General features: G+C 36.4%; 1 protein-coding gene across 1 annotated transcript in view; it reads right to left on the bottom strand.

The window, feature by feature from the left end:
* The window catches only part of LOC148835582 (kelch-like protein 1), a 50620-nt gene that overhangs the window by 7346 nt on the left and 29711 nt on the right, over positions 1 to 13563 (bottom strand). The window contains exons 6-7 of the mRNA XM_088913122.1: positions 6009 to 6195; positions 2972 to 3196 (exon numbers count right to left, since the gene is read on the bottom strand). Of these exons, the coding sequence (XP_088769248.1) occupies positions 2972 to 3196; positions 6009 to 6195 (412 nt within the window). The remainder of the gene's footprint in view (positions 1 to 2971; positions 3197 to 6008; positions 6196 to 13563) is intronic.

Raw genomic sequence — 13563 nt, 5'->3', positions numbered from 1 at the left:
CTTCCAAAAGTGAGTGTGTATAAATAAGTCATCTTGCTATTAATCACCAATTCTGTCTAAAATTGTCATACATGTTTCTGTCAAAAATGCCATAAAGTCCTGTTTTTTATGGCATAAAATATGCTGTATATAAATGGTCTAAATAAAACAGGAACCTTGATTGGAAAACAATACACAAGTTTGAAAGGTTAAAATCAATAGTCTTTTTCCAGTCATACCTTTTATAAGACTCATACAAGGTAAGATTCACTAGACAAAGCACTTAATCCTCATTATGTTGCTATTGACCTTGTTTCCTTATACACAGTGTGGTTTTTTCCTTCTCTTATGTACAGTATACTCAAATATGTTAACCTTTAACTGTGTTTAGTTTGGGACAGGAACAAGAAAGAGATCTGCATCTTTTCAGGTTCACACAGTAAATATCCACTGCCTTGCTGATTGTGTGCTCCATACACTATTTATGAAATTCACCCAGAGAAGACATACTGTATCAGAAATATTATTCTTCAGTATGTTGCCAAATAAACCTGCTCTGCACTAAAGCATATTGTTGCCCATCCATTATGAGGATGATGCTTTTCTTGGTCAGGGCCACAGTACTGTATGTCAAGGCCCGTCCAGGGAATATGAGGTTCAAGATGGGACAGAGAGCCTGCTCTCCACCTGGATGGTGTATCAGTCTGTCACAGGGCTACAGAGAAAGGGGAACATTTGAAATAGCCAAACAAACCTTCCCAGAATGTCTCAACAAGCAAGGTGGGAGGACACAAGAGCACCCAGGACAAAATAAGTGTGAAACTGTAGAAAACATGCAAACTCCACACAGTGTTGACAGCAATAGAAAATCAGAAGAAACTACTGTATGTAACAATAGAGCAGACACCATGATGATCTTTTGAAAATAGAATAACACCTGCTTACATATAAAGATAAATTATGAAACTTCAAAGCTAAATAATTGCTTCACCGTTCATCTGTTTCATTTTGACAAGCAAATATTACATGACTGCAAATAAGTCTCATTAAAATGCATCAGATGCTTTAGTTTAACAATGTCCATGTGTGCTGTAACTGCTATGCAAAAAAATCTTGGGTCAGATTCCCATCTGTTAAAAAATTAGCTTATTGTAAGATATTTTCCTCACAGTGGTTGAATAGTAATTGATCAGTATCAACAGTGCAAACGTACTGGACAATGGGAAATGAACCACTAACCTCTGGGAATAAAACTGCAGAACACAAAGTATAAGGACATAATACTTGGCTGAAATTTCTAACAGGAAAAATGTGTTGTATTTAATTACATTATTGTGTAATACATGCCATAATATGTACTGTAGATATTAGAAGACAACATCATTTTCACCAATGTGAGTTTACTTATACATTTTATTTGTGTTTTTCTGTGTTCTATTTTCTTCATATTTAAAATAATTGCAAATGTAACATTATATAGTCATTTACAAAATGAGTTAATGAATTCTTTGCTTATTTTGCAGTGTTTCATAACAATGGTTGAATTTAGCTGTTATATAGGTTATTTGTTATTTAGCTATATAGGAGACAAAGTTCTTAAAAATCAGCACAGCACTTTGTAAATTAAAATCTGTCAAAAAACATTTAAAACCAAAGTAGAAAAAAAATATAAAAATTAAAGGTGAAACTTTAAGTCTGAGCAGGCTGCTTCTAAGAATGACTTTGCTGCATATGATGATGCTATTTTAATCTTCCAGCAATGTGGGAAAGCAGTAAGTGAAACAGGATATACAGTATTGTTAAAAGCAAGTGTTGTGAATCAGTGGTTATGATGTTAAAATTGCCTAATGCACTATTAAGGCCTCATTGAGAAAACTGTGTACAATTTGGTCACTGAGATGCGAGGAAGATATTGCATTCGGCTCAGAGACGGCAGGCAGATAACTTTCTCTGCTCGGAGGAATATCCTGCATAGAGCCGGCTATGAGAGGACTTGATTCAGAATCCTCAGAAGCTGACAAGGTAATTATATGGATTGCTTCATAATCACCAGTGAAACTAAACCAGACAAGACAAGTGAAAGCTTTGGAGATCTGAGAACCGGAAGGCTGTGGGAGTATGGAGCGAGTTGAAGCCGATACCCTGGTCTCCTTCAAGAAAGCGTAGAAATAGATTCTTGGGTGGTCAATTTAATTAGTTACTGACAAAAAAACAGATAGATGGGCCAAATGAACACCTTTTTATGTAGTAATAATAAGGTGTTAAACAGTACACCTTAGTGTTAAACAGTATGGAATATATGTAGTAGTAAAGTAGTAGAGGAGTTTATAGACATTTGTATGCAGTATGTACATTAGACACCACACAGGGTAGACAGTACAAAAAAACATGGTAGACCATGCAAAAAGTGCAGATGTGCATCGAGTCTGAGGCCCTGCAGTCAGCTGGTTAGGAACCATATGCATTTAATTAATCAGGCATCCAAAATATTCTCCTGGAGAATTATATACTCCAAAGTTCTTATACCAGAAAACAATTAGCTAAAAAATGTGTGTGTATCAAATAGGTTAGGTTCAGTCTCAGTTTGACGTAATAATTGCATTTTTATCTATTTAATGTTCTCTGTTTGTCGTGGAAATGGAAGGTATGGAAGTCCTTAATTAGAAATTAATAGGGTAATGGGGCCTGAAAGGTTACAAGGCTCAGAAAAAGTCATTAATGTCTTGTAACAGGAAGGAGAGTGCTCATCAATTTATTTTTTGTCTCGTGTTATTAATCCACTGGGCTGATTGATTTGAGAATTATGTCTTTAGCTAGTATCAGTTACCAAAAAACAACATAATGAGAGTCTTCTTGTGTAACTGTTTCTGACTGCCCACTTGTATTCATGCTTCACTGCTGTTTGGGTAGCCTTGAAGGAGCCAAGACACCAGATCTTAAGACTGAGAGCTGAGTTTATTTGAACTGCACTTACAGTTCATGGTTTACTTACCAAGTCCGTGTCTATGAGTTGACATCGCAGGCACGATGGTCCATGTTTTTGTTTTCAGGTTGTAACATTCCACTGAGTTTAAAGTCTGTAGGCCATCCCTCCCACCAATAACATACAGCTTTTCATCAATCACAGCCACTCCAAACTGCAGCCTCCTACCGTTCATAATTCCAGCTTGTGTCCAAGTGTTTGTCCTTAGGTCATATTTCTCTAAGGTTGTTGCACCTAGGGAAGCATTCAGTACAAGAAAACAGTGAAAATTTATGGTGTTTGTTCACAAAGGATTAAACTCACCAATCCTTATTAGAAATTAATACCCTGTTGTTCCATATAAAGAAAGCAAACATATTTCTTATACATCTAGTACTACAGCAGAGATATCCTATAATTAATTTAAGCATTTTTACTTCCTAATGCAAATTTAATTGCCTGAGAATACAACAATTACTATACAGGGTGTTCCCAGGCTAATAAAAATATATATATAATTGATTTGTGTTTTCAATTTAAATATTTATTTTTAAATTACACACTTAAAATACCAGTTGATAAGCAGATGCTATACATAAATAAGTTTGTAAATCATTGCTGAGTGATAGATGATACATTGCAGAGTGCTGATGCATTGAAACATTCTTATCTAAGAAATAGCAGCTTCAAATTATTTTTAGATGATATTAGGACAAAGAGAAGAGAAACTAGATTTTATACGGGCTATAAGAATTAGGTCCGAAGTAAAGGTAGTAGGTTTCATTGTAACTGCCAACTTAGTTACATAAGCAGATTCCACAGCAATATAATAACAGGAGAGCAGATTTGTTTGAGCTGCAGTAGGTGTAGCTGACATGACTGCAGGAGTCATCAGATGATTATTAACATTGTATGTCTTGCTTGTGAATAAAATCATACGTATTTATATTGTTCAGTAGAGGAAACAAAAATAGACTGGCTCAGACATTTTCGTGATGGAGAAAAAAACGTGACCCTTCCCAAGAAAAAAGGAATAGAAGAAGGAGCTGGCAGCCTTGAGTGCTTCCTTATAGACCTGGCAACGCTGTTCACAAGCCTGTAAATGAGCAGTCAGCCCTGTCTTGCTCGGCAAGCGATCAAGGCATCATCCTCCCACCTTGAGAGGACTCGGCTGGTCGGTACACCAGGGGAAGAACGAGCAGAAGAAACTGGATGTTTTGGGAGTCGCAGGAGTGTCAATAATTTGTTAGCATCTCACTATAAAAAGCAACCGAACCCACAAGAAAAAACAGATTGAGCTAACCTACTGTACTTGAAGTTTTTTTTTTAGTTTCTCCACCAGTCTAGTTGGGATCCAGCTGATTCTTTCCATGGGAGGGCATAGTCCATTGCCTACTGGTAGGAGGTGGAGAGACTGCCTCAGGACAGGAGATTAGTAATGCCCAGTTTAAATGCCTGTAGGATGGTAATGTCCATGCCACAAGAGTTCATCATGTCTATTGTATAGCCTATGTTCTGTGCTGGGAAGTTGGCATCCTTTGTAAAACTAACGTAATTCAAAGTAGCTAAGCACTGTAACTGACAGTAGCCCGCCAGTCAAGAGTATGAACATGCAGAGTATATTGAAATCACTGCGAAGTAAAATATATAGACAGCAGTGTCCAGAAACCCAAATAGAAAGGTTGAAGGAGGACAATGAATCGATCCTCGTTTTCACATGATACAAAACTGCACAGGAACCATATTCAGACCACACTACACAATGAGTTACAGCTTAACCACCACCCCGACTGAAGTTCACAGATATAACCAGAGGTAGCAACTTCATTCAACAGCAAAAGTCATTTTGAAATGGCAGAGTAAGAGACATAGGAGCGGTGTAGTGTCATGGGGGCTTTAATGTCTTCGGGCTGCCCTAGTACAAACAGTACAGCAGACAGCCATCTTCACAGCCTTATTAAACAGCATAGTGGATTTTATGACTAAACTTTTAGAATCAGAGAGGTACATCATTAAAGAACACTTTATGTCAAAAACATTTTTTTCAAATATTCTTTTTATCCTGCAGATCTAGAAATAAATCTGTTTTTACATGTAAATCATGTTACCACCAGCATCATGGATTTATGTGGCTGGACAGAGTTACAGCGGTAAGGAAAGGGTCTGTTTTTTCCTTTAAGAACCTGAGTAGAAATTCTGCCTGGTTTGTTCCCCTAAGACCCTGAAATGAATAGTGCAAAGAATTTTGCCCGGGGGCAATTTGTTTGTTTGTATTTCTAGAAATAATATATTGTATTCTGAAAGCACTTTAAGTGATCCAGAAGAGCATGGGAATGTTTGTAAGTAATGACAAGAGATGTCGTTACTTATTGAAACGAATAAGGGAAAGAGTGTAGTTAAGCTGATAATTGTTTTGGAAACCCAGATACTATCTCCGAAGAACTGGGCACAGGGAAGAATAACTCCCAGTGATAAGAGGTGTCCAGAAAATAATGTTTTTATAGTCAATTTAAATAAGCTTTGTTTCTACATAAGCAAACATATTAATTAAGTACGCGCGTAATTATCTATGAGGCACAATGCACTGGCTTCTGACGGTGTTTCTTAATAATGTACATTGGAATTCCCTTAACAGAAAATGAAATACAATTCATAAAAAAATAATTAACTCATTAGTCATGAGAATATGCACTATATTGCATTGTGCCAAAGCAATTAACCAGACACTTTTCTGCTGTATATTAAATTACTGTACTCAACATTGCATCTTTAAAGTATACTTTATTCCTGTAAAAAAGAAAATAATTCAAATGTATTCAGAAACACATTATTTTCCTACTTATGTCGCACTGTCTTGAGATTATATTGAATTATGGATGTGACAGATGCTAAAAAGTTATTGTATACAAAGTAAAAAGTAAGAATTTAAAACAAAAAGAAAACACACATTGCCTGGCTGCTACAGTATTTACAAGGGAGGTACAGTATCTTTGAAGACTGAAGCACTGCTGGAACAGGGCAAATGTTTCCTGAGGAGAAAATACCATTTCCATATATTATTCAGTACCTTTGTTATTATCCATCCCTCCAACAGCATATAGCGCTCCAACTGTAGACTTCCTCGGTTTTGTCCGCGGGCTTTGCAACAAAAGCCTCCTTTCTGGTAGAAGGTGATATTTCATGGCTTCAAGAATTAGCTTTTGACATTCAATATCATCCTTGAAGAGAGCGTTATTCTCTAGATCTGCCAGGAGCTGTATGAAAAATACAATAAAAAGAACAAAAGCGTCATTGATTTTATCTGAAATTAGAAAAGTTCTGCTCAGTCCGAGAATGCCCCTTGCACTGAACTGAAATCTCACGTTTCTTCCTTGATTTGTGTCGACAGGGCAATATCCTGCATAGGTGGAGGACACCTATGACCGCGCCAAATGGAGACGGGCGTGCCGACAAGCGGACCCTGCCGATGCGGGATTAACGCTAGGATGAAGAAGGGCAATATCCTGCAGCCCTGATAAAATGTTAGCAATCTGGGTTAGGCACCAAGAAGAGAATACACGAACCCCCCTTCAATGAAACGGGTGCTAAATGCAGCTGAGCTGAAGGACATGCTGTATTACCTCACACAATACCATACGAGCAGACAGACCTGGCACAGTCGCTCAGCATAAGCTATTGGCACAGTAGCTTTGCAAATTAAATACCGTCTTCCCTTAACTTAATGATCATGTTTGCAGTTGATTTCAGTGTATCACTTTTGAGAGAGAAAAAAACATTTTTATTCTATAAAAGTGGTTTGATTTCTGACGAGACGTTTATGATCCACATTCATTATCCATTTACTGTTTTTTTTTTCTTTTGTAGGAAGTTGTGGTTTTGTCTGGTTTTCTTCTGTAGGGTGCCTTAGAAACCTGTATCAAATTAAAAGTGAATTTCATTTTTACAGTACTGTACATGTATATCTGTTTAATTCTTACATAATAGTTAAGTCCATAAAAGACTCTTATAAAGACTCATAAAAGTCTCATGACTCTTCAGCCATTCAAATTGGTGTTTAATAGTCATAGATCATTGGGGAGGTTCTTTCAATATTTTCTCTCGTTGAAAGTAATACTGTGCTTTGCATTTCAAGGCAAGTGTTTTCGCACATGCTAAGATGTTTCTTTTTTCCTGGATTCTTGGTTGTGGCAGGAATAAACCCAAAAGGTTCTTAACTTTATTCCGAGTCGCTTGACATGTGTCCAAGCATGAACAGTTATACAGGTAAATACGTTTTTTTCCCTTAAGAACAATTTCACAAAACAAAATGCTACCAAACCAAAACCCTAGCATTTAATGACACAAAAAATAACTCCATCCCCAAACGCAGGTTTGTTTGTTTTAGTGGAGATGAGCCCTGGTTGAGTAGTTTATGAAGATGTACATGAAAATGTGTGGGATTAAATATTTAAACAGTGTTTAACTACATACAAACATGGTGCAATTCCAAGACAGCAGTTCTCTTTATTGTTTGGAAATAACCTTCAACACAAATAAATATATAGGTTTCAATAAAGTGGCTCAATGTTCCAATTCATAAATTATGCTGCTGGACAGGGGTTTTTAGAGGTGAAGGTGTTGTGTGTTTTATTATCTAATTACAGTACATGTACCTAGAAAACAATCACTTACACTGACGGACCTGAGAAAGCAATTACAACAAAGTTCAAAGATCAGCAGTCCGTTTACAGGAAGAGCTCAACTTATTGTCCTTATAAAATGATACATCTAACCATTAAAAATTTTTTGCTGCCAGATTTCAAGAATACTGTGCCGCAGTCATGGCATGTCCCGAGTGATAAGGTACAGTAAATGCACTTCTACAAGCAAGACATTTCAAAACAAAAGATCAATCGTATTGAAAGTTTTGAATTAATCAGGAAACTAAGCATGCTTGTAGTGTTTATGACATATTGATCTGATTAAATATGATTATGTATATGTATTTTCCATCCCAATAATTAAGATTTGTGTTGCATGTAGTTTATATTTCTCTACGTAATTAGATTCCTGGGCTTAGTCTTTTTCTTGGCACACAATCAATGAAAACTATTCAAAACCCAAATGGCATTCTCTCCCTTTTGGCTCAAGGCTTTAAATACAAGCAAACATTCCTTTCTTTTGGCCTTTGAAAAAATGAGATCCACAGGCCAAGCACCCTTTTCTGATTACCAAGGGCTCTTTATTTGCTTTCATTAGTATATTTGTAGACATATATCTCTTGATTGTATTGGAAACCAAGGAAAGGTTTTGTATTTTTATTTATAATTAATATAAATAATAACAGCAAAGTATTATGAATGTTTCTTATTGTGTAATATAATATTATTTTGATAAATGCATAGGTGCTTCTAATAATGTCAAGAGTCTGAAGTATGATGAACTGTGCTGTCTGTGTACATCTGTATAATACAGAGACAACATCATAGCTTTTGCCTGTCAGGCCAGTAGGAGCCCCTTTCATTTAATATCATTGATCCACATTTCTTACTTTTACACTGTCCTTGTATAGGTTATTTATTTTTGTTTTTTAGATATTCCTACTTTGGCATTTAATTTGTCGACACGATATACACGTACTCCAAGAAAGAGAAAAAAGAACATCAACTGTACAATGTGCAGAAATGACATCTGCAGTTAAATCAGTGTTGTCACAGACATCAGCACATCAAAAGGAAATCCAAGTTGAATTTCCTCCATATTCACAAAACACCAATGGCAGATCATACATTATCTGTAAACTGCTTAACCTTGAGCACAGGGCACAAATCAGAGCTGAATAATCCCCCTGGTTGGGAGACAAAGAGACGTTTCAGGGCAGCCAATCAATTCTTTCGGGAGGGATGTGGAAACGCAGACACACAGAGAAAACCCCCACACACTGGACAACCATGTAAACTACACACGGATACCTGAGGCCAGGATCAAACACCCAGAAACCAGAGACCGAGAGGCAGCACTGCTAAACACTCTGCCACACATAATAACACACAAAAATCAACTGATGGAAATACACTTTACAAAAGTACATCTCCCGAACATCATTGCCTTGTGTTTTTAAAATATTAATAAGCCACCATGAAATTCCTATTTTTTCAGTCCCATTATTATTTGTCTTACATCTGTTAAAATGAAGCTGCAAGTTCCTGATATGTACTGTATCTCATTCATTTATTTCAGTTGTGCTCTCCTTCCAAAAGTAAATAATACATAGGAGATCATATCATTGTGTATTAGACATTTCAAGAATAAATTCAGCATGGTTATACTATTGTTTATCTCTATATGTCATCTGTCATTATTTTTTGTCTTCTTTTCTTTGACATTGTTATGCTTCTACTATTTTGCAAGAAAACAACTTTTGTAACATTATATTGTACATCAGAATATTATATTTAATTTTGTCATTCAAGAGTAGTATTTATCTATCTTTATCCAACATACTAGATTACATATACAGTACATCATTCTATTTTCAGCACAAACAAACTGAATTATTTTATGCTGAAAAGAAAAGAGACACAATGTTTAGGCTGTGGAACTTTCTTTAGGTGTCTGGTGTCTGATACCTCTTTTCTTTTCAGGAATAAACCTTTACCTGTTCCTTTGGAGCCTACGCATGCTGGCACAGCTACCTACTTGAATTATTTTATTTTATATTTTATTTATATATTTTATTTTATTTATTTATAAGAGTCTATTTCAGATGATATTACAGAAAAGTTTAAAGAGAACAGAAATGTAACAATGGCAATATTTTACTGTAGGGTCAAAGTGAGAATTTTATCTTTTGCCTTTTATGTCCTTTTAGAAATAAGGAATAGCACAGTAACTCACTAAATTCCAAGTCCATTGGTTTTTGAGTGAAAGCTATTTTTAGTAGTGTCTGCTTGGAGACAGTCCTGTGCCCTATATATACTTATATATACTTTGTTCTGGTAAGTCCAACTGTATTCTTGATGGGACTTATGGTCAAACCTGCTTCCCTTATGCTGTTAACAGCATTCAGTTTTTCAATCTGTGTCAAAAATGATCACGTCATCCATGTAAATGGAAGACAGCCAAGATGGGGCTGAAGCATCCTGTTTATCAGACACTGAAATGAAGACTAAGCTCCATGAAGCTCAGAGGACAGGATGTTATTTGGGTTTTTCCTTTGTCAATTGTTGCTAGTGAAATATGCTTGCATGTTTTTAGAAAACGTGTCAAATCCAAGGTTTCAAGGTATTTGACTCAACTGAGTCCATCGATAAGCTCATACACCCTGATCAACTGTTAGTTGTTGAATTTGTCAACTCATTTAAACGACACATATTTTTGCAAAACAATCATCAGGCTTAGGTATCATAATGATTGGGTGGACAAGCACTGTCACTTTCTTCTATATCTTTTAAGTGCAATATTTACAGTATATTTCAGATCTTTTTTTGGGGCACCACCACAAGTGGTGCCCCGACCGCAAGTTTTGCTGATTAACATTTGCCAATAACAGTGTTCATCAACAGGGAGCTGACTGTGAAAGTCACAGGCTAGTAACTTGTGTTGCCAACATTGGAAGCAAACACCTGTAACACAGGCTTTCCAATAGGCAGCAAATGCGGTCTTGGGGGATTCTGTCCCCAAAAGGTTTCTTGTAGAGTGTGAATAAGCAGTGCCTGTTAACTGGACTGAGCCACAGGTGCCATAGTTTGTCTAAGCTCATCCTACAAATCTTCAGCATAAATTATGTATAATTGTAGTATTAAGTATAATTTATATTTTCTTATCTTACAAAAAAGCCATTGACATTATTAGGACATATGTTGTCCTGCAGGAATGTTCTCACATCAACATAAGCCTGCAAGAAGAGCAGCAGATGACTTCCAAGAACTTGATTAATATAACGCAGTAATTTTAGGTTGGCTTCTACAGCAAAACGACACTCCTGACAAGATGATCACACATGGACCTCCTCATTGTTTGGTGTGTTGTGTCGTTCTGTACGTGCACCATATGCACTGATTTCCATTCAGGTGCTTTACAGAAAACCTTGATTCACGCTGAAGAGGACTTGGCTTCACTGTGGCGAAACCACTTGAAGAGACATTGTACCACTAAGGCCTTCTCTTAATACAGTAAGTGGGGTTTATTGGTTCTTTTCTGTGTTTTTCTTTCTTGATTTTCACTGCTTTTGTTCCACATTTTAAGTCATTTCACAATGTGTGCCCATCCAACGTTCATCATTGTGCCTTATGAGGCATGTAATTTATTTCCACTCCAACTCAGCGATGGAACAAACTACGCAGCCATTTGCTGGAGCTGGAATGGTTGGATGTGATCTTCAGGTCAATGAGCAACAGTCAAGCAGGCAAGATGAGCTCTCATTTCTAACTGCTCTTATAGTTAACATAGTCCTGGGAAATACTGTATATACTGTATATATACAGTAGTCATGCCTTTGACTTCTCTGACAAATAAAATAAATATTTCCTACCCTCTTGCTTCGTATTTCTGCTCTCACCCTCATTCTTTTACACACCAGAAGAAGGCTCCACAGCTGCAAAGCTGGTCATTTACAATTTTTAGTCTTTGGACTCCCCATGGCCTCCACTGGTAGTCCAGTGTCATTGAATGTGACCCGACATGTTTTACAGGGCTATCCTAGAGACTAGTGTTTCAGCATTCAGCACACCGAGTTTAAATATTTTACAAACCTTACCCGCCTACAGCACCAGAATCACTAACTGGATTCCAACTGAAAAAAATAAAAAAATATTTAACATTATGCTTTTATTTATGTTAACAGTCTTCTAAGCCCTACTATAAACTGTTTTTGTTTTCTATTTTTTAGAATCTACTGGAAAACTGTTTCATTTTACAAACTCATGTCATGTCATGCCTTTTACAAAATGTTCCCTTTAGTTCCTTAACAAAGTTGCTCCCTTTAAAAAGGCACAGAAAACTAGAGCTAGTGATTGATGCTTGTAATATCCATTTTATACGAGGCATGACTTTGTGAGTCACTATGGACATAATAATGATGGTAATGAAAAAATCGAAACATAAACTATAGCCTTCTAATAACTTTAAAATAAAGAAACTGCTTCCTGCCTAGACAAATTCCTTCAGGCACTTAAGAATATCATTAAAGCTATAAAATTGAGCTCTGCCAGTATTGTAGTAAAAGTCTTTTGTAATTATATAGTGGGGTTATACTCTTCAATAATTAGAAATCAATATGTTGAATAATTAGAAATCATAATGCTGTTTTTCATTCATCCAATACATAGGCATTTTAATTGTAAATATTTTATGTATAACATTTCAATTGCTTTTTTAATGTAAAGAATTGGTTGCACTGTATCTTAGTTGTTTGGTAGAATCATTACTAAAATTGCAATGTACTGTACCAATGTGTCTACAATATAAGATCCAATATGCACTGATCTTTCAGCAGACAAATTCAGTATTAAATTGGGGAAGTAACTGCCTTACAATTAAAGGGAAGAAGAAGAAGTAATACAGTTTTCACCGCAATCTTTTTAATGCGTAGTAAATGTGTAGTGTAGACATCAGTAATCATAATGCACAGTAAGTATGGAGAAGACAAAACAAGACACTCACATTTGGCTATGTAACTGTCAATGTGTCATTACATGCCTTTTACAAACTGCACACTTTAGTTTCATAATTAAATCATCTGCATTTGTTTTTAAAATAATGCATAATTTATCTTTCAAGTACAGTAAACATTATCTGATGGTTTGGTGACTTACAGTATGTGTGTTAAACATAACATACATAAGTCATTTCCACAGAGGTATCTCAGCCTTGACTTTGGGTTACTGCCTCAAGGTTACTACTAGTTCAGTCCAAGGCTAAGCTACTCAATGACAGTTCTGGAGTTACTTTGGCTCAGCAGTATTGACCACGAACCACTGTGGCTGATTGACAAGAACAGCCTAGAAGATCATTAACTACAACAGACAAGTAACGTAAACATTTTTTTTCTGTTCACCTTCAAAAAACTGTTGTGTTGAAAAGGTGCATACGTTCAGTTCACTACAGTGTAACACTACCATCAGTGATGCATTTTCTTAATTACTATTTTGAAATAAAAAGCAAGGACTTAAATCTGTAGCCTAGACTTGTTTTGACCTTTCTCTTTCAGATGTCACTTATTTTTGCGGGTTTTTTTCCTTCCTTTGGCTGTCAGCACCTGTGATCCCCATTATGAGTTTTGCAGTTTCCATTCCTCTGTGCTGTTCCACACTGAAGTGTAGTGATTTAATGTATTGTGTCAAGACCACCGCAGGAGGAAGCACCTCCTGAAAGCATCTGAAGGCCTCAAAATCACTATCTAACAGTCAACAAGGGAATTGCTCTCCGGGAATCACTGTGTGAGCTATTAGGAAAAGAGACGGCTCATGTGGAAGTTCCAATAAAACACAAGTGTCCTGGATCTAGTAAACCAGCACAAAAGTTACAGTACACAGTAACTGGGGGGGGTTATACTATTCCAGCCATTCGTCCATTTTTGGAGTGCTTTTTCCAATTCAGGGTCATGAGGGAGCCAGAGCCTAGCCTAGCAAACACCACGCCCA

Source organism: Atractosteus spatula, chromosome 4, assembly GCF_055471065.1.
Source record: "Atractosteus spatula isolate fAtrSpa1 chromosome 4, fAtrSpa1.hap1, whole genome shotgun sequence".
In the NCBI taxonomy this organism is placed as follows: domain Eukaryota; kingdom Metazoa; phylum Chordata; class Actinopteri; order Semionotiformes; family Lepisosteidae; genus Atractosteus; species Atractosteus spatula.
Note: the sequence above shows the minus strand (reverse complement) of the source record. Positions and strands in the feature narration are given on the sequence as shown.